This window comes from Pristiophorus japonicus, chromosome 8, assembly GCF_044704955.1.
Source record: "Pristiophorus japonicus isolate sPriJap1 chromosome 8, sPriJap1.hap1, whole genome shotgun sequence".
NCBI lineage: Eukaryota > Metazoa > Chordata > Chondrichthyes > Pristiophoridae > Pristiophorus > Pristiophorus japonicus.
In genome coordinates, this window is record NC_091984.1 from 107,842,970 (window position 1) to 107,868,860 (window position 25,891).

At 41.9% G+C, this 25,891-nt stretch overlaps 1 protein-coding gene across 2 annotated transcripts in view; it reads left to right on the top strand.

Moving 5' to 3' along the window:
- The window catches only part of kif14 (kinesin family member 14), a 167,089-nt gene that overhangs the window by 64,739 nt on the left and 76,459 nt on the right, over positions 1 to 25,891 (top strand). For both annotated transcript variants that reach the window (XM_070887287.1, XM_070887288.1), the window contains exons 12-18: positions 873 to 1,020; positions 2,636 to 2,699; positions 3,435 to 3,619; positions 10,552 to 10,654; positions 15,597 to 15,757; positions 21,544 to 21,691; positions 22,571 to 22,720. In XM_070887287.1, the coding sequence (XP_070743388.1) occupies positions 873 to 1,020; positions 2,636 to 2,699; positions 3,435 to 3,619; positions 10,552 to 10,654; positions 15,597 to 15,757; positions 21,544 to 21,691; positions 22,571 to 22,720 (959 nt within the window). The remainder of the gene's footprint in view (positions 1 to 872; positions 1,021 to 2,635; positions 2,700 to 3,434; positions 3,620 to 10,551; positions 10,655 to 15,596; positions 15,758 to 21,543; positions 21,692 to 22,570; positions 22,721 to 25,891) is intronic.

The following is a 25,891-nucleotide window of genomic DNA, read 5'->3' on the forward strand; positions in this document are numbered from 1 at the left end:
CCTGGAATCTTGAACTGTATAAAAATGCAACAACTCCTTCTCAAGATTGGGTTATTTTCCAGAAAAAGTTGCACTTCAGTAATTTTAGGCTTTTTTCATATAATATAAAAAGGAGGGGGGAAGCATATTAGATGCTGTTAACTTAATTTTTTTTTTAAATCACATCATTTTTGTACATTGAAATTAACATTGGCATATTTTAGCATTTAAAAAATGTATACTATCTTGTTGTTGAAATGTTTGTAACAATGAAGTGCCTGTATGTTGGAACTTTGTGTTTATGCTGTTGAAGAAATAGCCACGCATTATGCATGAAGCCACTTCCTTCCTAATCACAGAATAGTACAACTGAAAATGTAGAAAATGGCATTCAAGGTTGTTTGGGTCAGTAGTCATCTTTTTTATATAGGATTTATCAAAGTGCTTTTCGATGGAACTTCATTTTCAGACATGTATTTAAATTAATTATAAAGTAAAATGTTAATCATAAGTTCATTGTCAGATTGTGATAACAATATTTTACTTTGCAACAACTGAAATTAGTTTTGAACCTGAATAATATTAAGTAGGTTTCACCCTGTAATGACCAACTCACTTTAAAGGCTTATAGTTTTAAAGTGAGGCCTTTAAGTATTACAGGGAATATCTAATTCTTCAACTGCCCAGCAAGTGGTGCTGCTCTCCTGTTGTCTCTGGGTTCAACAGGATGTATGTAGAAAATAAAAATTCACTGATTGCAAATGTTTTTCCAACCTGAACATTGAAACCTCTGATGTACTTGGTATGTTTGTAGTAAGTTGAGGTTTTAGCCCCTCAAGGAGTTTTGATAAATGTAATTTGAACTTTTTTCTCTTGATTTCTTCCTAAATCAGATCTGAAGTTAGAAATTGAAAAGTTGAAAGCTGCCCAGATGAGTAGCCAAGGAATTCAGTCTGAGAGGTATAAATCATCCCAAAAGGAAATAGGAGCCCTAAAATTGAAGCTCGGTCAACAGGAGAGGGAAATGGCAGAGGCACAGAGGTAAAATAATGAATCTGCTGCATGACAGATTTAGAATATTGAGGCTGGAATGATGAAAGGAAATTTGGCCCATCAAGCTCATTTTGTCAAAATATCATTTATGATTGGTTGCTTTTGGTGTGTACGTGCGTTTCAAATGTCAGATCATTGGAACCCCATCACCTACAGTTTCCCCATCATCATCCTCTCCTGTATCTCTCTCTATTTCTTCATCGTCACTTGCTCAATATCCTGAAATTCCATATCTAGCAGCATCAGCACAAGGACTGCAGCTGTTCAATGAACAGGTCCGTTGCAACCACCTCAGGGTAACTAGGGATGGGCAATAAATGCGGCCTTTCCTGCATCGCATCCTGGGAACTAAATAAAATAAAAAGCAAGTTCATTTCTGAGACTTGGGACTCAGTTATGATGAATTATCTGTTTGGCTCTTCTCTGAACTCTATCTACAGTACATATTATGCAGAGCTTCTAAAATGCTTTGTTGGGTATTTGTGCAATGTGGCTGCTTTTACATTCTTGGGTGCAAAATACAATAGTGAAATCTATACTAACAGGTCACCAGGAGCAAGATGGGTCAAGGCATTGTCCCTCCACCTGTACAACCTAAAGTCAGCTCCAATTCTCTGGTTAAAATAAAGTTTGTGCAGTTGCAATCGACATTTCACTGGCCAAGTAACTTGCACAAAACTCGCCTTGTGGCTCAGAACACTTCTTCCTCGCCTTCATTGAAAAATTGAAATGTGGACGATGTAAAGTTGGGCAGTAGTTGTAAGATGCACAATAGTGATTTCAAAAGGCAGATAACTGCTTAATTCACTTGGCATTTTGGATTGAATCATTCTTCTTAAATTTCTAAACTAATGCATCAAAATGATATTTATATTTAGTTATTTAGCCCAAAAGATCAAAAGTAAACTAAACGTTAAGTCTTTATGCAGAACTGGGTTGAATCTTTTAATAGTTTTACATTATGCATATAGTAGTAGCCGAGTTGTATGCAAGATACGTTTTGTCATTGCTGCTGTATGTGCCAGAAGAAATGTTTCTTCCATTGAAGTATCAGACATTTTGTCTTTAAGTGGTAGCAGAAAATTGGAATATTCCTGTGTATGACTCTCCTACATTGTCTGCCCTCTTGCTATTTCTGGCAAGTAGAGAGTAACTGGTCCTGCTTTTTTCGAAGTTTTTTTTTAGATCCAGGTTGTACAACTATTCTGCCAAAAATGATTATAGCTCTGTTCTACTTAGGAAGTTGTATTTTTCTTCGTGTTAAAATAGACACTAAATAGGAATGTGTTTTTTGCTTTTACTTTTTAGCTGCTCCATAATCGAAGTTTTTGATTTTGCCTTATCTCAAATCTTTGTCTTTTAAAAATTCTCTTTCCCCACAACCGCCCGCCCCCCCCCCCCTTTCCTTTTCTTCTTTGATTTTCTTGTACCTTATGTCTGCATAACTATAAAATGAGAGAAGGGGGTTATCTGAGCTAAATGTATTGCTTTTGGTAATTGTGTGAAAGTAACACAAATTATGTTAGTTTGTTACTTACATTCTGTGACTGATGTACTAAAGATCTTTGTTAGAAACGGATGATATTTGTCATGTCACTTTTAGGAGATGGAGGGAAAGGTTGGACCAAGCAGAAAAGAGAAAATTTGAGGAAGCAAGAGAACTACAGGTAATCAGTTAGATTTTTGTATTTCATTCTTTCACTTCCATGTTAATGTTATGGAATAATAGCTTCTTAGTTAACATTCTCCACTAAATATTTAACTTGTTTTGGTCAATTAGATAGTTGACATATAGTATGGAAGTCCATTACTATGTTTGAGAGTCTCCAAACCAAACCACTGACAAATTTGCTGAAGTGGAGTTTAAGATCTTGGGCACAGGTTGGCAAGAGTTAAGGCTTTGGGCGTAGCAGTACTGATCCAGTTTAGTGGGCTAATACCTCACAGCTTACCAGCGCAGAGCACTGATGAACTTCCCATTGCTTGTCCAACAAGGGCTGTGAGGGCTTTGGTTTGTAAGGTTACTTGGAGAGTAGGTCCCATTAATGTTCCAAACAGGCTTGTCAATTAGCAGCAATGCCCTGTGGTGCTGAAGATTTATCTGGGTTCAGCTATTGGATTAATGAATCTACCACAGATGGTCACCTTGGTTCCAATTTCCCATTATGTTGGAGCCAAACAGATCTTGTGTTTCTCAAAAATCTTAAATATTTTGGCCAATAATAACTAATGGGTTGCTGGTAAGGGTGAAAGAGTATGCTTTTAAGGATGTTTTTTAAGTAGTGTTTATTTTTCGGCCAATCGAGAAAGCTCAGTTGTTAGAATCCCGTGCTAAATATAACTGGAATTTGGCAGCAGTGGAAGAACATTTTACCTACTACTAGGAATCTCTTTATCTACAGAAAGCTGGAATCACTTTTAAAGTGGATAATAGTTTGCCGAATCTAGTAAATCTCAATGAAGATCCCCAGATTTCAGAGATGCTCTTGTACATGATAAAAGGAGGTCAGACAAGAGTGGGAAAACAAAGGCCAAACTCAAAGCATGATATCCAACTATCTGGGGTGCTCATTGCTGATGATCATTGGTGAGTTCCAACATTTTGAATTCTCTGCACAGCTAGACATGAAAAAGTTAATCGGCTGAATTTTCGGTTTTGCAATTTTCGGGGTGGAAACGGAGGCGGGGCGGGAAAGTTACCGGCCGGGAAACATCTGCGCTATGGGGAGAAATTTTTGCCATTTGGGCCCTGTGCCAGGGCACAGCGTGAAGGGAAGTGTTGTACAACTTTCGCAGTGCAAAAATGGGAACTCCGTCAACTAAAGTGTGGGTTGGGAGCGCTCTGTGAAAGTCCTTGGGGGTGGTAGTGGAACTTCTAATAGTATCTTCAATATCTACCAGGTGTGGTATTTTTAATATCTACCAGAACTATCAACAGGTCCATGAAACCTAGGTTTAATACGAAGGACAACACTTCCTTCAGTACTGCATTGAAGTGCCGGCCTCTATTGTGCTGAAATCTTGGACTGGAGTTGAACCCACCTAATGTTTCCAAGTGAGCCAAGCTGATACGGAGGAATGAAAGCACAGTTAATCATCATTTACTGATTCAGGGTTGCTGGAATATAAGGACATTTTGTGATTTGTCTTTTGGCACCCAAGTAACATTTCTGGAAGATTTTTCTGTGCTCCCTCCAATGATCAAGGTTAAATTTGTGATACCTCATTCTAGTTGTTTCTGGCCACACCCTCTTATTAGCAGGCTCCCCCCAAAAAATGTCATGTACATAGAGATATTTGTAAAAACATTTCTCTGTAGTTGGTTTAATACAAGTTCTGATTGAACTTTTCTGGGAAGACAGTAGTTTGTGTTTTACTTCAGTAGCAATAACTTTTCAAGGGCTAATGTAATTATTTTTCAAATGTTTGTTCTGAAAGTATGACATTTCAATATCTGCCATATTTTGAATATACTTGCATTTGTATAGCACTCAGACCAACTTTAAAAAAAAATAATTGAAGCATTGTTACAAAGTTCCCTTAGAGTAGTAATTTTGGTGATGACTTTATGTATGAGGCTACAGTTAAGATTGAGCGTTCCGGCTTTAAGTTTAATGTTTTAAAAACAAGAACAATAACAAAGTGTATTTATATAGCACTTTTAACATATTGAAGCTTCCCAAGGCGGGCCACAGGAGTATTATGAGATATTTTTAAAAAATTGACATCGAGCCGCGTAAGTGGAAATTAGCACAGGTGACCAAAAAGCTCGGTCAAAGAGGTATGTTTTAAGGAGTGCCTTGAAGGAGGTAGAGAGGTGGAGAGGTCAAGGCAGGGAGTTCCAGAGCTTGGGGCCAAGGGAGCAGAAGGCATGGCCACCAATGGTTGAGCGATTATAATCAGGGATGCTCAGAAGGGCAGAATCAGAGGAGTGCAAACAACTCGGTGGGGGTTGGGAGGGTGGTTGTGGGGCTGGAGGAAATTACAGAGATGAGGAGGGGCAAGGCCATAGAGGGATTTGAAAATAAGAATGAGAATTTTGAAATTGAGGCCTGGTTTAACCGGAAGCCAATGTAGGTCAGCGAGCACGGGTGATGGGTGAGCGGGACTTGGTGCGAGTTAGGACACAAGCACCCGAATTTTGGATTATCTCCAGTTTACGTAGGGTAGAATGTGAGAAGCCAGCCAAGAGTGTGTTGGAATAATCAAATCTAAAGCTAACAAAGGCATGGATGAGGGCTTCAGCAGTGGATGAGCTGTGGCGAGGGCGGAAACTGGCGATGTTACGGAGGTGGACATAGGCGGTCTTCATAATGCTGCAGATATGTGGTCACAAGCTCATTTCAGGGTCAAAAATGACACCAAGGTTACGAACAGTCTGGTTCAGCCTCAGTTGGGAAGACGGATGGAGTCAGTGTCTAGGGGACGGAGTTTGTGGCGGTGACCAAAAATAATGGCTTCGGTCTTCCCAATATTCAATTGGAGAAAATTTCTGCTGATCCATAACTGGATGTCGGACAAGCAGTTTGACAATTTAGAGACCGTGAAGGGGTTGAGAAGTGGCAAAAAGGAATATAAAATCAACTAGGTCAGTTTTGACAGCTGTTAGCCTTGAATGAAGAGCAAAAAAATCCTTTTGGAATTTTTAGCCAATCAGAAGTCAGTTTTTTCTGATGCAGGTTCCCACCGCCAAAATAGATGGTGGGCCGAGAGGCTCGGGTTGGGGGAAGGTAAGTAATGTGTTTAGACTCTCAAAAAAAGTGCTACCCAGAAGATTTGGAAGATAGTGTATTAGTTTGAAATAACATTAAATAATGAGAATAGAGTTATAGGCCCCAAGTTTCGTGCCGCGGCAAAAACGGCGCACCTCCGAGCTGGGCGCCTGTTTTTCGTGCCGAAAACTGCGCCTAAAAAAAAAAAAAATCCGATATTCTCGAGCTCCTTGGAGCTCGATGTCTGCTTGGCGCGGCACGCTCTTCGCAGCAGGGGGCGGAGCCTAACACTCGCACCGATTTTCTAAGCAGCAGGGGGCGGGTACAATTTAAATTAGCCTTCGTGGTGCTGGCAACCCTGCGCGTGCGCGTTGGAGCGTGCGCGCACGCGTAGTCTCACACAAACATTGGCACTCGGCCATTTTTAAAAATACTGCAGAAAAAGTGAAGATTTGTTTCTTGGACCCCTGCAAAAGGCTTGTAATTTAATTTTTTTTGATATTTCTGTGTGTGAGGGAGTGCATTTAGCAGCACTGCTGAATAAATCACCTGCTGAAATCAGTGAGTTCAGCTTTTCACTGCTAAACTTGCAGAACCGGTGCTGCATTGGTGCATGCAAATTAAGGACTGTGCGTTTGGAGAAATAAGAGTGCCAATTCAACTTTGCAATAATACGTGGTGTTGACAATGCAGCACCCATTCTGCAAATTTAAATATAAAACAGTTGATGTGGCTGCCTCTCCCTGTCCAAATGGCCTCAGTCCCCCTTGCAGCTCGAAGGCTGCTGCTGTATCTTCGGCTACCGGCCAGCCACTGACGCCGCTGATATCCTATGGCCAAATGACCTCACGTCCGTCCGCTGCTGATTCTTTGGCTGCCGGCCAGCCACTGACGCCGCCCCTAAAGCATGGCCGAATGGCCTCAAGAACCTTAATGAGCTACATGTGTCCTGCGTTGATTCTTCGGCTGCCGGCCAGCCACTGACGCCGCTGCTATCCCATGGCCGAATGGCCTCTGGTCTGTCCGGTGCTGCTGCTTCGCGGCCAGCCACGAAGAGAATGAAGGCCTGCCTCAAGCACTGCAGCTCGGCTCGAAGCTTGCTGCCGCTGCCGTCGAGACACTGATGCCACACCGCTGCCTGTCTCCAACATGAAAGGCCTGCCTGAAGCACTTTCACACTGGTAGGAACTTGGTTTATTTAATCTTTTCTATGCTTATAAATTTTTATTCAGGTTGGATTTATTTGTATAATATTTGTATATAAGTATAACTAAGGATTGATTGTAGAATTTAATGACTTCCCTTCCCTCCCCCCCTCCCCCCCCACCTCGTTCCCTACGCCTAATTTGTAACCTATGCCTGATTTTCTAAAGTGTAGACAAGGTTTTTTCGAGCGTACAAAAATCTTCACTTACTCCATTCTAAGTTAGTTTGGAGTAAGTTTTCACTCACGAAACTTTGAAAACAGGCGTAAGTGGCCGGACACGCCCCTTTTTGAAAAAAAAATTCTGTTCCAAAGTGAAACTGTTCTAACTGACTCGAACTGGAGCAAACTAAATGTGGAGAATTCCGATTTCTAAGATACTCTGTTCTGCACCAGTTGCTCCCAAAATTCAGGAGCAAATCATGTGGAAACTTTGGGCCATAATGATTGGGCAAGCAGAGGATATGCACTAAACTGCTTTTATTTTAATTTAAAATGTTCTGTTTCAGATGTGTATATATTTTGTACCAAAAGATACACCTGAGTAGCTTAGCTGCCATAATATTATGGTTTGTTTTGCTGTCATCGTGTGCGAGTTGAAAACTTGATTTAAAAAAAAAAGACTGGGTTCATAGATTCTGGAAGTCCCCGGAGCTGTTTAGTCTAGATATTAAGTTATAGTTTCGCAGGAGAAGGTAATCTCGGGTGAATGTGCTGGCATAGATGTAGTGCCTGACGAGCAGCCTGATGCTTTAATTCTGCTCCTTAATAATAACTGGCTCTTTAGTTCGTATTAATCAGGCCAATTTTACTTGTGGTTTTTGGGTTGCAATTCAACCAACTGTATCATTGTGTACTACAGTAATCGCTCTTTATTTTATATACTGAAGCCCTGCATCAACGCACACTTCCTGCTGGGCAGTGCTTACTTCCTGTCACATTTTTTTCTGTCATGCTATTTTGCCATTTAAAAAAAAAAATTGATGTTGCATAACTTTGAAGTGGGACCTTTGGGGAAAATGATGAGGAAGCGGATATGGATGGGAATAGGGGAATATTTAAATGAGCACTTTTAAATGATCATTTTCCTGGCTTAAGAGTTTGTGAGAGGGGAGTAAATGGGGACGGGGATAGGGGAAAGTGAAGCACAAGAGCAGGGATGGGGAAAGCAATGAGGGGAGTAGGAGAAGTTGAAGAGACAGAGGAGTGGGTGGGGGAAAGCACTGAGTCAAGGGGATGGGAGTAGGGGTGGAGTTGGCTCAAGGGAATTGGGTAAAGGGGCTAAAGGTGAGGGGGTGGGGAAAGGATGAAATGAAAGAAGATGGGGCTGAGGCAGGGTGGAGACTGATGGGCTACATAGTCCACCTCCATTCCTCAAAAAATTGCCTGCCGACTCCTCGCGCTCCCCCCACCATTCTTCTCTCCCCTATGCCCTCATTCTCCCACCTTCTTCAGTTTCCTCTGGTTTCGTTCCCCAGTGACATCAGGCAACAGGGTGGGTCCTCTGGTGACTCACCGAGCAGCGTCTCAGGATAACATTTCAGGCATTCCTTCAGTTTTTTGTTGTTCAAAACAAGCCTTGAAAGAGGTGGGGTAATTTATAGATTAGAGCCCCTTTCAACCTAACAATTATCACCACCTATGGGCCCCAAGTTTCCACATGATTTGCTCCTGATTTTTAGGAGCAACTGGTGTAGAACGGAGTATCTTAGAAATCGGAATTCTCCACATTTAGTTTTCTGCAGTTCTCGTCAGGTAGAACAGTTTCACTTTGGAACAGAATTTTTTTTTCAAAAGTGGGTGTGTCCAGCCACTGACTCCTGAGTTGAAAGTTTCCACAGTGAAAACGTACTCCAAACTAACTTAGAATGGAGTATGTGAAGATTTTTGTACGCTTGAAAAAACCTTGTCTGCACATTAAAAAATCAGGCGCAGGTTACAAATTAGGCGTCGGGAACGAGGGGGGGGAAGAGAAGTCATTAAATTCTACAATAAATCCTGAGTTATACTTATCCAAATATTATACAAATAAATCCAACCTGAATAAAAATTTATAAGCAAAGAAAAGATTAAATAAACCATGTTCTTACCTGTGTGAAAGGCAGCGGTTTGCCGTCGGGACCGAAGGCTGAACGGGCCGGGCCCGAGACTTCGGGCAGGGCCCGTCCCAGCACCAGATTTACAGGTAGGTGGCGTTGGGTCAGGTCGGGGAGGGAGGTTCGGTTCGGGTCGGCAGGGAGAGAGGGAGGAAGGAGGGGAAGGAGGGGGAGGGGGGGGGGAAGGGAGAGGGAGGGAGGGGGAGGTCAGGTCGGATCCAGTCTGGGAGCGGCAGTCGGGGGGGGACGGGAGCGAGAGCGGCAGTTGGGTCCAATCGGGGGGAAGCGGGAGCGGGAGCGAGAGCGGCAGTCGGGTCCAATCGGGGGGAAGCGGGAGCGGGAGCGAGAGCGGCAGTCGGGTCCAGTCGGGGGGAAGCGGGAGCGGCAGTCGGGTCCGGTCCGGTCCGGGGGGGGTGGGGGGGGAACGGGTGTCTGGTCCGGTGCGGGGGGTGGGGGGCAGAGCGGGAGTCGGGTCGGGAGCAGGAGCTGGCGGTGGGAGGAGCCTTATTCACGCAGCCCCAGTGAGGCCATTCGGCCAGGGCTAGGGGCTGCGTGCTTCGGGCCCCTCCCACACAGTTTCGGGCGCCTGGAGCTACTGCATTTGCGTGCCCACTGTCGCGCGCATGTGCAGAGGTCCCGGCACTGTTTTCAGCACAGGGACCTGGCTCCGCCCGCCAACAGCTCCTGCTGTGCTGCGCTGAGGGCCAGAGGACCTGCAGGGAGGTGGAGAATACGGAGGTTTTTTTTAGGCGCACTTTGTGGCGCGAAAAACAGGCGTCCAGGTCGGGACTGCGCCGTTCTAGGCGCGTGTGGAATCTTGGGCCCATGATGTTGAGTATTGAAGATTATTGTTTTTCTACTTGCAGTGTAGAGTATTTAATAGTATTGAATGTTTGTCTTCTAGCTTGCATTAATATTCCTTTTTGCAGTTGTGTACTTTTTTTCATTTGGTGATTCGTGGAATCAACCAGCTAGAAATCTGAGAAAATGCTAAATATGACACATAATGGAGTGCACTTTTCCATGGAATGTAATTTTTTCTGTTGGAAAAATGTAAATAGTGCTTCTGACAAAACTGGTTATTTACTTTTGTAGAATGTTTTATACAAGGTGATAATTTAAGCTTTTATGAGTGAATTTGTTTGTGGTGCAAGGTTTTTCCTCAACGTTCTGTTACTATGATTGTGTATCGAATGCATATGCTAAATGTGTGGTTGTAATTGGGACTAACTGGACCATTCCTGCCCTAGACTCTAGAAAGACTTGTACAGCCAGCTTGAGGCATTCACTTTAGATGGGATGCAGAGTAGTTGGGAAGTTAGAGGGAAATCATGGCTATGATTCTTTTTTTTTAAACTGGAAAACAAATGATGAATTTGAGTAAAATTATGTTGATTAAATCCTGCTGTCTTTTTAAATATTAACTATTTTTAATGGTTATCAAAAAAAGTTAATTAAGTGCATAATCTTTTTATTCAAATGTTCCGTGCATTATTTTTACTTCCAGTGTCATAAAGAACCTAAATGGCACAGTTAGCATTACTCCAGTAGGAGATGCAAATACTTATGTCAATGGAAACCTTATAACGGAATCGACAGTGCTACATCATGTAAGTTACTTTTAATACAGTCTCTCTTAATCAAATAACGTTGTTTTTGTAAGGCACATTCTCATTTGTTATACTCTATATAGTATGGATATATAATTTCCACTTGGGACATATAAGCCCAGAAATCCAAGTCGGCTGCTTCCCACGGGCAATCGGGTAAAAAAAAAACTTTAAAAAGGTGCGCACTTACCTGAAGCTGCTGCGAGTTCCCGGTCCTGAGGCCTCCACTGACTGCAGATCGCAGCGCGTGCACGTCAGGCCGTGCGCAGGGCTGGAGCTGCAGTCACATGGCTCCGAGCAGCCAAAGTATGTTCTCAGTCATAATAATGGGAACTCCGTTCCTATTATTATGAATGAGAAACCCCCCCCTCAAACACACACAACATTCAAACAAAAAATAGAAAAAATGCACTACATATTTAACATTAATTTAAATTAGTTATTTATGTATTTTTAAAAAGTATTTTTCCGATTTATCTTTTTTCCTTTTTATATATTTAAAAAAAAAAAAAAATGTTTTTTTAATTATGCTTTAAAATAAATTTAACATAGTGGGCAGGGTTTTTAAAAATAAAATGTGTATTTTAAATTTTATTTATGTTTTAAGTGTGTTTTAAAACTTATGCCTGTAAAAGTAGGCTATGTGCCTGCTTTTATCAGGTGCAAGAGCTTTCAGGACATTTGCTGGGTAAGATATGGGTAAATACCACAATCTTGTCCATGCAAATGTCCTGGCTTCTGAGATACGGAAGATCTGTCAATCTGTCAAGCTCCAGCTTGACAGATCGGAAAAGCCGGTTTTCAGCGCATGCACATTCAGTACATAAAAACATAAGAAATAGAAACAAGAACAGGAGTAGGCCATACGGCCCCTCGAGCCTGCTCCGCCATTCAATAAGATCATGGCTGATCTGATCATGGACTTAGCTCCACTTCCCTGCCCGCTCCCCATAACCTCATCATTTAAGAAACTGTCTATTTCTGTCTTAAATTTATTCCATGTCCCAGCTTCCACAGCTCTCTGAGCTAGCGAATTCCACAGATTTACAACCCTCAGAAGAAATTTCTCCTCATCTGTTTTAAATGGGCGGTCCCTTATTCTAAGATTATGCCCTTTGTTCTGGTCTCCCGCATCAGTGGAAACATCCTCTCTGCATCCACCTTGTCAAGCCCCCTCATAATCTTATACGTTTTGATAAGATCGTCTCTCATTCTTCTGAATTCCAATGAGTAGAGGCCCAACCGACTCAACCTTTCCTCATATATCAACGCCCTCATCTCTGGAATCAACCTAGTGAACCTTCTCTGAACTGCCTCCAAAGCAAGCATATCCTTTGGTAAATATAGAAACCAAACCTGCATGCAGTGTTCCAGGTGTGGCCTCACCAATACCTTATATAGCTGTAGCAAGACTTCCCTGCTTTTATACTCCATCCCCTTTGCAATAAAAGCCAAGATACCATTGGCCTTCCTGATCACTTGCTGTACCTGCCTACTATTCTTTTGCATTTCATGCACAAGTACCCCCAAGTCCTGCTGTACTGTGACACTTTGCAATCTTTCTCCATTTAAATAATAACTTGCTCTTTGATTTTTTTTTTCTGCCAAAGTGCATGACCTCACACTTTCCAACATGATACTCCATCTGCCAAATTTTTGCCCACTCATTTAGCCTGTCTGTCCTTTTGCAGATTTTGTGTGTCCTCCTCACACATTGCTTTTCCTCCCATCTTTGTATCGTCGGCAAACTTGGCTATGTTACACTCAGTCCCTTCCTTCAAGTCATTGATATAGATTGTAAATAGTTGGGGTCCTAGCACTGATCCCTGCGGCACCCCACTGGTTACTGATTGCCAACCTGAGAATGAACCATTTATCCCGACTCTCTGTTTTCTGTTAGTTAACCAATCCTCTATCCATGCTCATATATTACCCCCAACCCCATGATCTTTTATCTTGTGCAGTAACCTTTTATGTGGCACCTTGTCAAATGCCTTCTGGAAGTCCAAATACACTACATCCACTGGTTCCCCTTTATCCACTCTGTTCGTTACATCCTCAAAGAATTCTAGCAAATTTGTCAAACATGACTTCCCCTTCATATATTCATGCTGACTGCCTGACCGAATTTGGCTTTTCCAAATGTCCTGTGTTGTGGAGTATTAAAAATATAACACTCTCACACGAAAGGTCTTTTATAGAGAAGAGTTGTTTATTAAAATCTGACTAATCAAGGGAGATCTGCCGTCATCAGTACTGTTACTGAGTGCTCTCGACGCTGATCTCATGGGACAAGCTGCGCAGTTACAAAATGGTGGAACTACAAGGGGAAGTGTTCCATTGGTTAATACAGGTTACAGCAATTTCATTGGGTGGTACAGTTACATTAATTTTATTGGTTACAGTAATTTCTAATGATTCCATTGGTACATTCAGTTCTGGCGACTGTTTCTAGGGAAAAGCCCCCTACAGGTTATGTGTTACATTTCTGGGAATGTCTTTTCAGGCTAATTCTCAGACTAATGTCCTTGGCAGACATATGGCTACCCTCTGCTTAAAAAAGGCATTGTCTCTGTTATCTCATGTGGCTGGAACATCGTAGCCTCCTCTCATCATTTCTGTGAGCTGTCTACATAAATCTTGTGGGTGTTCTTATCTCCTAAGAGAATTTCTCTGACCTTAGTGTTTCTGCCTAATTCAGCTATTCTACCATGAACGCATTTTAAACCTTACTCTGTCTTTCTTTCTTGATTTTAATTGCACCAAATTACTTTACCCCTAATTAAGGTTTTTCACTCTTGCATCCTGCTACTGCTTCTTTAATAATGGACTCCAACATCTTCCCAACCACAGATGTTAGGCGAACTGGTTTATAGTTTCCTGCTTTTTGTCTGCCTCCTTTTTTAAATAAGGGTGTTATATTTGCAGTTTTCCAATCTGCTGGGACCTCCCCAGAATCCTGGAAATTTTGGTAAATTACAACCAATGCATCCACTATCCCTGCCGCTACTTCTCTCAAGACCCTAGGATGCAAGCCATCAGGACCTGGGGCTAGACTTAGTAGGGATAGCAGGTTCTCTTCCCTGAAATAGAATAGTTTCCCACTTGGGTTTTGTTTCCTGTGTTTCCTGGTGTTAGCCCATAATTTACCAGATTTATGGAATTCAGTTTCACAGTTTGCCTTAGTGGGATTCGAATTCTCAGCCTCTGGGTTGCCAATTGAGTACCATTTATAACTATATTACCTACTCGATCTTACTGCTTGTACATGGGTGCAGGTTTGCTGTGACATAGACATTGGACTTCATACTCCACACTGGTATACACAAACTGATCCGGCCATTGAACCAGTATGAGTTCTTCATGCCTCAATGTCTTGCTGATCCAGGCCTTCAGTTATCTGGTTCACAGTATCAGGAATTGTCTCTTCGGTCTACCTGATGCAAAGATAAGCTGTAAATGTAGAGGTCGGCCTTTCATATCTCAATGCTCAATTTCAGTAATTTCAGTAATTGGGACACAAGCAGCTGTGCTGCTTTGGAGCCACCTGATTGCTGTTCCTTCATACAGAAGAGACTTCAACATGCTCTCTGATAAGTTGCCCTTTGACGATGCTGTTCCAGTTAAATAGCAGGATATCTGCACATCAGGCCACAGAATGATGAGCTTCATTTGCATTACACATTGATGAGTAAGCCTGAAATTGGACATGGTAATCTTAAAATGCTCAAAGGTTTTTCAGCATTCTGTTTTCCTGTCTCAGTCTATATCCAGAAGTACCATTCAGGCATCTTTCTGTACCTTTTGTGGATGTAGAAATTAGATCAAACTCCCTGATTTGTATCTAAAATCTGTATGCCAAACCTATCATTAGCATTAGCCTATTTTTTTTTTTTTTTTTTTTAAAGTTATTTGAAAACAGATTTTGCAACTGTGTCCTGTAACGGATGGGGTGTTTTCCCCCCCCCAATTGGACTTGAGGTGTTTTATCATTAGATAGAAAAATGTATTGCACCACTGCAAAAAATAATTCAAGATTTATGTAAATGTTGGAGGGAGAAACTCTCGGTTATGCTGCCGCTCTAATATTTTTAACCAATTTTATAAATTGGGTATAGTAGTGCTTAAAAGTTTGTACAGAATACAATTGATTATACATTGATACTATTGTTAAAAGCTGGATTTAAAATGGAATTAAGTTGTAAAATCTTGTGGTTAAACAAATTAAGTTGGAGCAGGTTTTCATGGGTAGGACACTGGTTGATTTTCTAGATTTCTTTATATTGCAAACTTCTGATTTAAACTGGGGTTTTTAGAGGTACTTGGAATTGGTATTGTGCTTTTGCTAAAGGTGGGGTGGGGAATGAAGGATGTCAGTCCACACTGATCCTACATTGTTGAATAGATTATAACATTTTCACAAAAGGAGGCTGTTTGGCCTATCACAGCTGTGCCAGCGCTCAGAGATATCTCTTAGTTCCTTTACCCCGTAACCTTTCTTGGAAACCAGCTCAAATATAACAAAGGGGAGCTTCGGAGTAGGTTGCCTGCTTATTCCTTTTAGGTCGAGAAATGACGTGTTCGATAGGGGAGAAAAGATAATGAAAGAGGATGGTTAAAAAATCAAAATGGGACTGAATATCTATAATAATAAATCAGTTTTTGACTGGGCAGAGTGGGAGAGGGGGCAGGGAGGGAGGGGTGTGAGAGAGAGAGAGAACATAAACATTGATTCTATAGATGCAGATGATGATAACAGTCTAAACAAGTACTGTTGCAATAAAGATACTAATTTGACCGCACATGTTTTGCAGGTCTCTGCTAGTATAAAATAGATCTGCGGGGAGGATTAGTTAAATGTGAACGTTTAAGTAAGAAAAATCTATGACCGTTTGCTGTATTATGTTTGGTACGATTATAAATCTATGTTGTATGTTTATAGGGGGACAGAGTGATTTTGGGTGGAGATCATTACTTTAAGTTTAATCATCCTCTGGAGGTTCAGAGTGGACAACGAGCGTCTTCTGGGAATGCACTGCTTGGAGATCGTCCTAAAGACTTTGAATTTGCAAAAAATGAACTTTTGCAAGCTCAACAGGCAAGGTGAAACAAATCGCTAATCGGCGTTTCTGAACATTGGGTTAACGGATTAAAAACAGACATGCACTTTAACACACGTTAACCTTTTGGACTGAAATTTTTAAATTGCACAGTGTAAAAATTTGATAAACACCTGTCTGAATTTGTATCCTGTACACCATATTTCACAATTGTCAAAATTGTGGAACAAAGATCTTGCATTTCATCATTTATATATTTTTTAAATGCTATCAAGCATGACAATTCTAGTATCCTGCCTACTTGTAACATTCTGGATTTTTATAACTGCTGCCACTAGATGAGGCTATTGTTGTCTTCCCAGTGCTATGAACAATACATGGGTGTGTAAATCAGTGTTGGAGCACTGCATTTTGTACCCTGCATATATTTTTGCCCCATAACTGGTGGGATTTTGCTAGCTTTCTGCTCGCTATGATTTTATTTCCACCAGACCACGTTTAAAATACTGGATTACAGTCGTACTTTGCAATCAATATTCCAGATAATTTAGCCTAATTGCGACTTTTTTTTACAGGAAATCTGTAAAGTTAGAAAAGGCTAAATAATTCTGCAGTTTAAAATAACATTTTTAAAGGTTGTCTTCTAAATGTACTATAAAACAAACCAGATTTTTTCAGAATAATTACCCTGTTGCAATCTTGTATGGATGATTTGAGTTCTGAGAAAGCAAAATTATCTTTTTAATGGGGTGAGTTTCCAATTATTTGTTTCAGATGATTTTCCAAAATTGTATAATAACTTATTTGGTTAGGTGATTGGAGCAAGAGAAATACAATATGCTACATGCAGCCTTGTCACTACAGCTTTCTTTCTCTGTTATTTTGCTTCTAATTGTTAGGAAATATAGGTGATTTTCATCTTCAATGCTCTAGAAAATTTAATTTTTCTTCCTGTGGTATGAAATGTGGAGGTTGGGTGTTGGGGAGAGTACTGGTATAACTATAACCATCATTTCACGGGACATGTTGAACTGAAAGGGTAGAAAAGGAGGAGGTGAAGCAGGAAAGGTATAGATAAGAAATTGGTACTGAGAAAAATTGGTGGAACTCAAAATTTGAAAAGCCATCCGGCCCAGGTAGCATGTGTTATGTCTGTGATGTACCTATGATTGACTCCATGAGGCAATGTGTTGTACTCAAACTGTCGTGACCTTGGTCCTTTATTCATAACTCCAGAGTATACAGCCCCTGCCACCAGGGCAGGAAACCCCGGTCTCCACCAGTTGCACCCTCTAGTGGTGCCAGCATAGTATATACACAGTGTAAACCTTATTGATGGTACATCAGGTAGAAAGGTCTCCATCTTATGCAACTATACAGTGGCTACACAGAAAATAGATCTATAGTCTGCATATATAACAGCATGCATTCTGGAATGCTGAGGGAAATCGGGGAGGAAATAGCAGAGGCTCTGACTTCAGTCTTTCAAACATCTTTAGATGTATGGAAACTGTGCCAGAGGTATGAAAGGTTACCAGTGGAACAGCTCTGTTCAAAAAGAAAGTAAGGGATAAATTGGGTAACTTTCGACCAGTCAGCCTAACATGGATTGTAAGTAAGTTTTCATAGGCCATAATACAGGATAAAATTAATACTTACCTAGAAGGACATGGCTTTGTAAAAGGCAAGTTGTGGTCTAACATTTAATAGAGTTCTTAAAGAAATAATAGCCTGTATTGGTAAAGTAGTAGAGTGGATGTTGTGTATAAGGATTTTCAAAAGGCATTTGATAAGATGCCGAGTAGGAAGCTTGTTGATTAAAAATTAATACATCGACAGTTAGGAAGTTGGTTGAAGGATAAAAAAGAGAGTTGTGGTTAATGGATTCTTTTCTGAATATATCTACCTATCTATTTCTCTCATTTATCTACCTCGAATATGGATTGAGTTTAACTGTGGAGGACTGTAAGTGACATTAGGAGGATGCAATTTGTAGCTTGGGCGCATTGAAAATTCAACAAGATAATAGCAGCAATGAAAGGGAACATCGGAAGCCCCTTGAGCCTGTTCTGCCATTCAATTAGATCCTTTCTGATCTGTACCTGAACTTGATTTACCCATCGTTGCTCCATATTCCTTGATATTTGTACCTCATTAAAAACCTCAGCATTAAAAGTTTTAATTGACCTAGGATCGACAGCCTTTTGGAGGCGAGAGTCCAGATTTCCACTACCCTTTGCGTGAAAAAGTGCTTCCTGATTTTACTCCTAAATGGCCGACCTCTAATTTTAAGATTGCACCTTCTTGTTCTGGATTCCTTCACCTGAGAAAATAGTTTTCTGTATCGATCTTATTGAATCCCTTTATCATTTTAAACTCCTCGATTAGATCACCACCTCAACTCGGAATGCAAAGCAAGTTTATGCAATGTGTCCTCATAATTTAACCCATTATGTCCCGGTATCATTCTGCTCGGCCCCTTGGGAAAGAATGACCATAATATGGTGGAATTCTGCATTAGGATGGAGAATGAAACAGTTAATTCAGAGACCATGGTCCAGAACTTAAAGAAGGGTAACTTTGAAGGTATGAGGTGTGAATTGGCTAGGATAGATTGACGAATGATACTTAAGGGGTTGACTGTGGATGGGCAATGGCAGACATTTAGAGACCGCATGGATGAACTACGACAATTGTACATCCCTGTCTGGCGTAAAAATAAAAAAGGGAAGGTGGCTCAACCGTGATTATCAAGGCAAATCCGGGATAGTATTAAAGCCAAGGAAGTGGCATACAAATTGGCCAGAAATAGCAGCGAACCCGGGGACTGGGAGAAATTTAGAACTCAGCAGAGGAGGACAAAGGGTTTGATTAGGGCAGGGAAAATGGAGTACGAGAAGAAGCTTGCGGGGAACATTAAGACGGATTGCAAAAGTTTCTATAGATATGTGAAGAGAAAAAGGTTAGTAAAGACAAACGTCTGTCCCCTGCAGTCAGAATCAGGGAAAGTCATAACGGCGAACAAAGAAATGGCAGACCAATTGAAGAAGTACTTTGGTTCGGTATTCACTATGGAGGACACAAACAACCTTCCGGATATAAAAGGGGTCAGAGGGTCTAGTAAGGAGGAGGAGCTGAGGGAAATCCTTATTAGTCGGGAAATTGTGTTGGGGAAATTGATGGGATTGAAGGCCGATAAATCCCCAGGGCCTGATGGACTGTATCCCAGAGTACTTAAGGAGGTGGCCTTGGAAATAGCGGATGCATTGACATCATTTTCCAACATTCCATTGACTCTGGATCAGTTCCATTCGAGTAGAGGGTAGCCAATGTAACCCCACTTTTTAAAAAAAAAAGGAGGGAGAGAGAAAACCGAGAATTATAGACCGGTCAGCCTGACCTCAGTAGTGGGTAAAATGATGGAATCAATTATTAAGGATGTCATAGCAGCACATTTGGAAAGAGGTGACATAATAGGTCCAAGTCAGCATGGATTTGTGAAAGGGAAATCATGCTTGACAAATCTTCTGGAATTTTTTGAGGATGTTTCCAGTAGAGTGGACAAGGGAGAACCCAGTTGATGTGGTATATTTGGACTTTCAGAAGGCTTTCGACAAGGTCCCACACAAGAGATTAATGTGCAAAGTTAAAGCATATGGGATTGGGGGTAGTGTGCTGACATGGATTGAGAACTGGTTGTCAGACAGGAAGCAAAGAGTAGGAGTAAATGAGTACTTTTCAGAATGGCAGGCAGTGACTAGTGGGGTACCGCAAGGTTCTGTGCTGGGGCCCCAGCTGTTTACATTGTACATTAATGATTTAGACGAGGGGATTAAATGTAGTATCTCCAAATTTGCGGATGACACTAAATTTGGTGGCAGTGTGAGCTGCGAGGAGGATGCTATGAGGCTGCAGAGTGACTTGGATAGGTTAGGTGAGTGGGCAAATGCATGGCAGATGAAGGATAATGTGGCTAAATGTGAGGTTATCCACTTTGGTGGTAAAAACAGAGAGACAGACTATTATCTGAATGGTGACAGATTCGGAAAAGGGGAGGTGCAACGAGACCTGGGTGTCATGGTACATCAGTCATTGAAGGTTGGCATGCAGGTGCAGCAGGCGGTTAAGAAAGCAAATGGCATGTTGGCCTTCATAGCGAGGGGATTTGAGTACAGGGGCAGGGAGGTGTTGTTACAGTTGTACAGGGCCTTGGTAAGGCCACACCTGGCGTATTGTGTACAGTTTTGGTCTCCTAACTTGAGGAAGGACATTCTTGCTATTGAGGGAGTGCAGCGAAGGTTCACCAGACTGATTCCCGGGATGGCAGGACTTGCCTATCAAGAAAGACTGGATCAACTGGGCTTGTATTCACTGGAGTTCAGAAGAATGAGAGGGGACCTCATTGAAACGTTTAAAATTCTGACGGGTTTGGACAGGTTAGATGCAGGAAGAATGTTCCCAATGTTGGGGAAGTCCAGAACCAGGGGTCACAGTCTAAGGATAAGGGGTAAGCCATTTAGGACCGAGATGAGGAGAAACTTCTTCACCCAGAGAGTGGTGAATCTGTGGAATTCTCTAGCACAGAAAGTTGTTGAGGCCAATTCACTAAATATATTCAAAAAGGAGTTCGATGAAGTCCTTACTACTCGGGGGATCAAGGGGTATGGCGAGAAAGCAGGAATGGGGTACTGAAGTTGCATGTTCAGCCATGAACTCATTGAATGGCGGTGCAGGCTAGAAGGGCCGAATGGCCTACTCCACCTATTTTCTATGTTTCTATGCTAAATCTGTGTTGTACCCCTTACAAGGCCAATGGATCTTTCCTAAGGTGCGGTGCCCAAAACTGAACTCCAGTACTCCAGGTCTGACCAAGGCTCTCCACAACTGAAAGATCACTTTTTCACTTGTGAATTCTTGGATCCAAAGTGGGTGACTTCACACTTCCCCCACATTGAGCTCCCATCTGCCACAATTTTGCCCATTAACTTAACCTGTCTGTCTTTCATGTCCTGGTCCGTTCTACACAATTTACTGTGCCTCTTAACTTGGTGTTATCTGCAAACTTGGATATACAACATTTTCATCCTTCATCCAAGTCATTAATATATATGTGGTGAAACGGTGAGGGCCCTATACAGATCTCTAGGGAATACCACTTGTCACATTACTCCCATCAGAGAACATTCCCTTTAATGCTGCTGTCTCCTACCTCCCAACCAATTGCTGAACTGTATCAACAGGTACTTCTAAGGAAAGGCTACAGACACTGGCTCCTTTTCATTAGAAAAAAGGTTGAGGAGATTTGAGAGAGAGGTTCAAATTTGAGGGATTTTGATGAGGTAAATTCAGAAAAACTATTTCCACTAGTTAATGAATCAGTAATGAGATGGCATAAATTTAAGATAACAATTAAAGAATGTAGGGAGAGCTTGGGTGAGTTTTTATTTACTGTTATTGTTAGAATACCAGAAATAGTTGTGGAAGCAGAATCCATAAGAGCTTTTAAAAGGGAGAGTGCTAAATATTTGGAAAAATAGTAAAATTGTGTGAGGAAAGGACAGAAGAATGGGACTTAGTGGAGAGATCTTTGAGACAACACAACCACGATGGGATGAATTACCACTTCCTGTGCTGTAGAATTCTATGATTCAAAAGATTATTTATACATGTGGAATTATTGATTCTAACCTGTTGGACAGAAATCCTGTGGAGTTGAGAAACTAGTTGTTGTTCTAATCGAGTATCTCAGCAGGGAAAAATGCGATAATTCTAGGTGATTTTTCCAGCTGGCTTGTGGTTCTTCCTCATGCTTTTCTTTTATTTTGGCAGACTTGAAGTTGAAATAGAAGAGGCACGTTTGCAAGCCAAAAAGGAAATGATGCAGGGTATCCAAGTTGCAAAGCAAATGGCTCAGAAGGAGTTATCTAGTCAAAAATCACTATATGAAAATAAAATAAAAGAACTGGAAAAGGAATTGGTAATCTATTTTATATATTCTAATGTGGTTATTGTTTATTCATGTGGATTTCTGTCAGCAACCTATATACTGCTACTAACCAACCCAGGGATGAATTGAATACTGAAATTGGCTGTGTAAGATGCGCTGAGTTACTTTTTCTGATGTCTTGATAGCTTGCGCATAAAGTGAGTTCTGAAGTCGAATAAACTATATATTCTGCTGGTCCTTGGGATGTGAGGATAAGAAAGACTAAGTTGTTGTTGTGTTAATGGGGATATTATGATGCACTGTACTTGCTGAGATTTTATCACAATTTATTTAACAACTGTGTATGGTAATGGTAGTTGTATCCATTAAAAAAATAGATATCAATAAAACACATTTTTATGTTTTTGTTCGAAGAATATTTGTAATTAACAAAAAATGTACCGTTAAATGGTAAAAATGGACAGTTTCAGCCCATAAAAGTTTCAAAGGAATAGGAAGTTTCACTTTTTATAGTATCTAATGCCTTGCTGAAAGCAGTATTCTCTCTACCACTTCATGCAGAGAAAGTGATCACAAGGCAGTCATCTCATTGAGGGATTATCGAAAGATGGGGGTGATGCATTGAAAACGCAGCTGAAGCAGTTTTGCACTCAGTGGTACTCTAAAGTATGATTATAGCCTTTGTGAACGAGAGCGGCAGTGCAGTGGTGTGGGCAAATCAGACATGTCCCACCACTATGGTACTTTGTGTTCAAGCACTAACTCACTGCCAAAAGGTTACTATATCTCACTTCCTACCTGTTTGGGAGTGAGTGCTGTATGTTTTTTTTCTGTTGTAGGCAGTTTCTATGAAGGTGAAAGCATGTAATCTATTTGCGTATCTAATTTTTTCTCATTTTAATGGATCAGGTAAAGGAAAGCATAAAAAAGAAAGAAATTGAGGAGCTACAGAATGTAAAAAAGCAACTTAAACAAGAGATGCAAGTAAATAGGCAACTTGAACAAGAGGTGGAAGTGAATAGGAAACGCCTTGAGCTGGAGACCTTGGCCACAAGACAGGTACAGTAATAATCAAAACTCATTTAATAGGATTTAAATAGTTTGTAGCACTACCTCCAATATTGTTAGTACATTGATCCATCAGATTGAAGTTTGTTGACATTAGCAACAAATATTAATGTGTGGTAGAAACCTGCAGTTGTGTCTTGCAACTGGAGCCGTTTCTGATCTTGTTTCAGTTAATAATGGTTTGGTATAAATTGTTGTTTTTTGTTGAATTGTTCCATTCAGAAATGTCATCTGTAGTTTGTATTTAGGCCATCTGATTATTTTTCTCCATTCTCAACGAAAAACTGGGTGAAATCGGCTTCAAGCAAATAAATTCTTCAGTACAAAATCAATCAGGAAGTTAGGGTTTAATTGGGAATTCACAGCAAGTCAAAAACATTACTTTCACTGCAGCAGTGGGCATGACTGAATTGATCAGAAGAAATCTGCTTTTGCATAGTCGAGGGACATACATATGCCATGCAACATGAATCGTCATCCTTATCTATCACGAGGAGATTAAATATTTTTTTATCTTAATTTTTGTTTGGGTTGTGTAGTGGATGGAGAAAGAGCCAGACTGAACACTGCGAGTTCAAAGTCAAGTGTGACTGTAGTCCTTTATTGCAGGTCTCCAGAGTGCCTCTCCAACCGATGAAGCCTCCTTAAATACCCGTGCTCCCAAGGGATTATGGGATCCCTTGGGACTCCAGGGGATGAGACCTCTGGTGGCTGCACAGAGTAAATACGAGTCCACATATATAACAACAACCCCCCATCAAAGTCAATAGTGTAACTATTTACAATGTGAGTCGATCTGGGGCCCTTCTTGCACTGGTTGATTGTCTCGGTGTGAATGCTGGTGTTGTTGAATCATTTGTTAGGCCCTCGTTGGACTGCTGTGCAGCTGGCCTTGCTGGGCTGTCTGGTGTGTTGGACCCTGCTGAGCTGCTGTGGATGATGGGTTCTGCTTCGTGGTCAACCGTGGTGCCGGTTGCCACTGGTGTGTATGTTGGGGGATCAAAAAAGGTAGGGTCCAAGGTGGGTTGCTCAGGATCGTCCATGAATCTGAGTTTGATTTGTTCCAAGTGTTTCCAGTGAATTAGTCCATTTGAAAGTTTGACCCGAAACGCCCTGCTCCCCTCTTTGGCCACGACAGTGCCGGGAAGCCACTTGGGACCTTGTCCATAATTTAATACAAATACAGGATCATTGATTTCAATCTCGCGTGACACATTTGTGCTATCATGGTATGCACTTTGTTGAAACTGCCTGCTCTCTACCTGTTCATGTAGATCAGGGTGAACTCACGAGAGCCTTGTCTTAAGTGCTCTTTTCATGAGCAGTTCAGCAGGTGGGGTCCCAGTGAGCGAGTGGGGTCTCGTGCGGTAGCTAAGCAGGGCTCTGGATAGGCGAGTCTGCCGTGAGCCTTCAGTTACCCTCTTCAAGCCTTGCTTGATGGTTTGCACTGCTCTCTGCCTGATCATTGGATGCTGGTTTAAACTGGGCAGATGTGACCTGTTGATCCCGTTATGGGTCATGAATTTTTTGAACTTGGCACTGGTAAAACATGGCCCGTTGTCGCTCACCAGGACATCGGGTAAGCTGTGTCTGGCAAACATGACCCGCAGGCTTTCAGTGGTGGCAGAGGACGTGCTAGCTGACATTATCTCACGTTCAATCCACTTGGAGTATGCATCGACAACCTGAAAGAAAATTTTACCCAAGAACGGGCCTGCATAGTCGACGTGTACCCTAGACCACGGTTTGGAGGGCCAAAACCATAAACTTAGCAGCGCCTCCCTGGGTACATTGCGTAACTGTAAACATGTCTTACATCTGTGAACGCAGGACTCTAAGTCCGCATCGATACCGGGCCACCACACGTGGGATCTGGCTATCGCTTTCATCATTACGATGCCTGGGTGGGTACTGTGGAGTTCATTGATGAAGGTGACTCTCCCTTCTTGAGGACCACTACTCGATTGCCCCACAGAAGGCAGCCTGCCTGTATAGACATTTCACCTTTGCGCTGCTGGAACGGCTTTATCTCTTCCTGCATTTCCGCTGGGACACTGGACCAGCTCCGGTGAAGCACACAGCTTTGGACTAGAGATAATAAGGGGTCCTGGCTTATCCAGGTTTTGATCTGCCAGGCAGTGACTGGTGATTGCTCACTCTCAAATGCTTCCATAACCATGGCTAGATCTGCAGGCTGCGCCATTTCCACCCCCGTGATGGACAATGGCAGCCTTCTAAGAGCATCAGCGCAGTTTTCTGTGGCAGATAGCGTAGTTGTATGAGGTCAACGTGAGCGCCCATCTTTGGATGCGGGCCGATGCATTGGTATTTATCCCTTTACACTCGAGAAACAGGGCGAAAAGTGGCTTATGGTCAGTTTCCAATTCGAATTTTAGCCCAAACAGTTATTGATGCATTTTATTTACCCCATAGACACACGCTAACGCTTCTTTTTTAATCAAGCTGAAGGCTCTCTCAGCCTTAGACAGACTCCTGGATGCATAAGCAACCGGTTGCAATTTCCCAAAATCATTAGCTTGTTGCAATACACACCCGATGCCATATGATGACGCATCACATGCTAGTACCAAACGCTTACATGGATCATACAACACAAGCAATTTGGTTGAGCAGAACAATTTTCTCGCTTTTACAAAGGCATTTTCTTGGCTTTTGCCCCAAACCCATTCGCCCCCTTTTCTTCATAAGACATGTAGTGGTTCTAGCAGTGTGCTGAGACCTGGTAAGAAGTTACCAGCGTAGTTCAAGAGTCCCAGAAACGACCGCAGCTCCATCACGTTCTGTGGCCTCGGTGCGTTCTCGATTGTCTCCGTCTTTGTGTTGGTGGGCCTGATGCCATCCGCTGCAATCCTCCTTCCCAAGAACTCCACTTCAGGTGCCAGGAAAATGCACCGAGTGTTTTAACCTGAGCCCCATGCGGTTGGGTCAACTAAGAACCTCCTCCAGGTTCTGCAGGTGCTCGACTGTGTTCCGACCTGTGACCAAGATGTCGTCCTGGAAAACCACGGTGTGCGGGACCGACTTCATTAAACTTTCCATGTTTCTCTGGACTATCGCCGCCGCTGATCGGATTCCAAACGGGCATCTGTTTTAACAAAAAGACCTTTGTGCATGTTGATGCAGGTGAGGGCCTTTGATGAT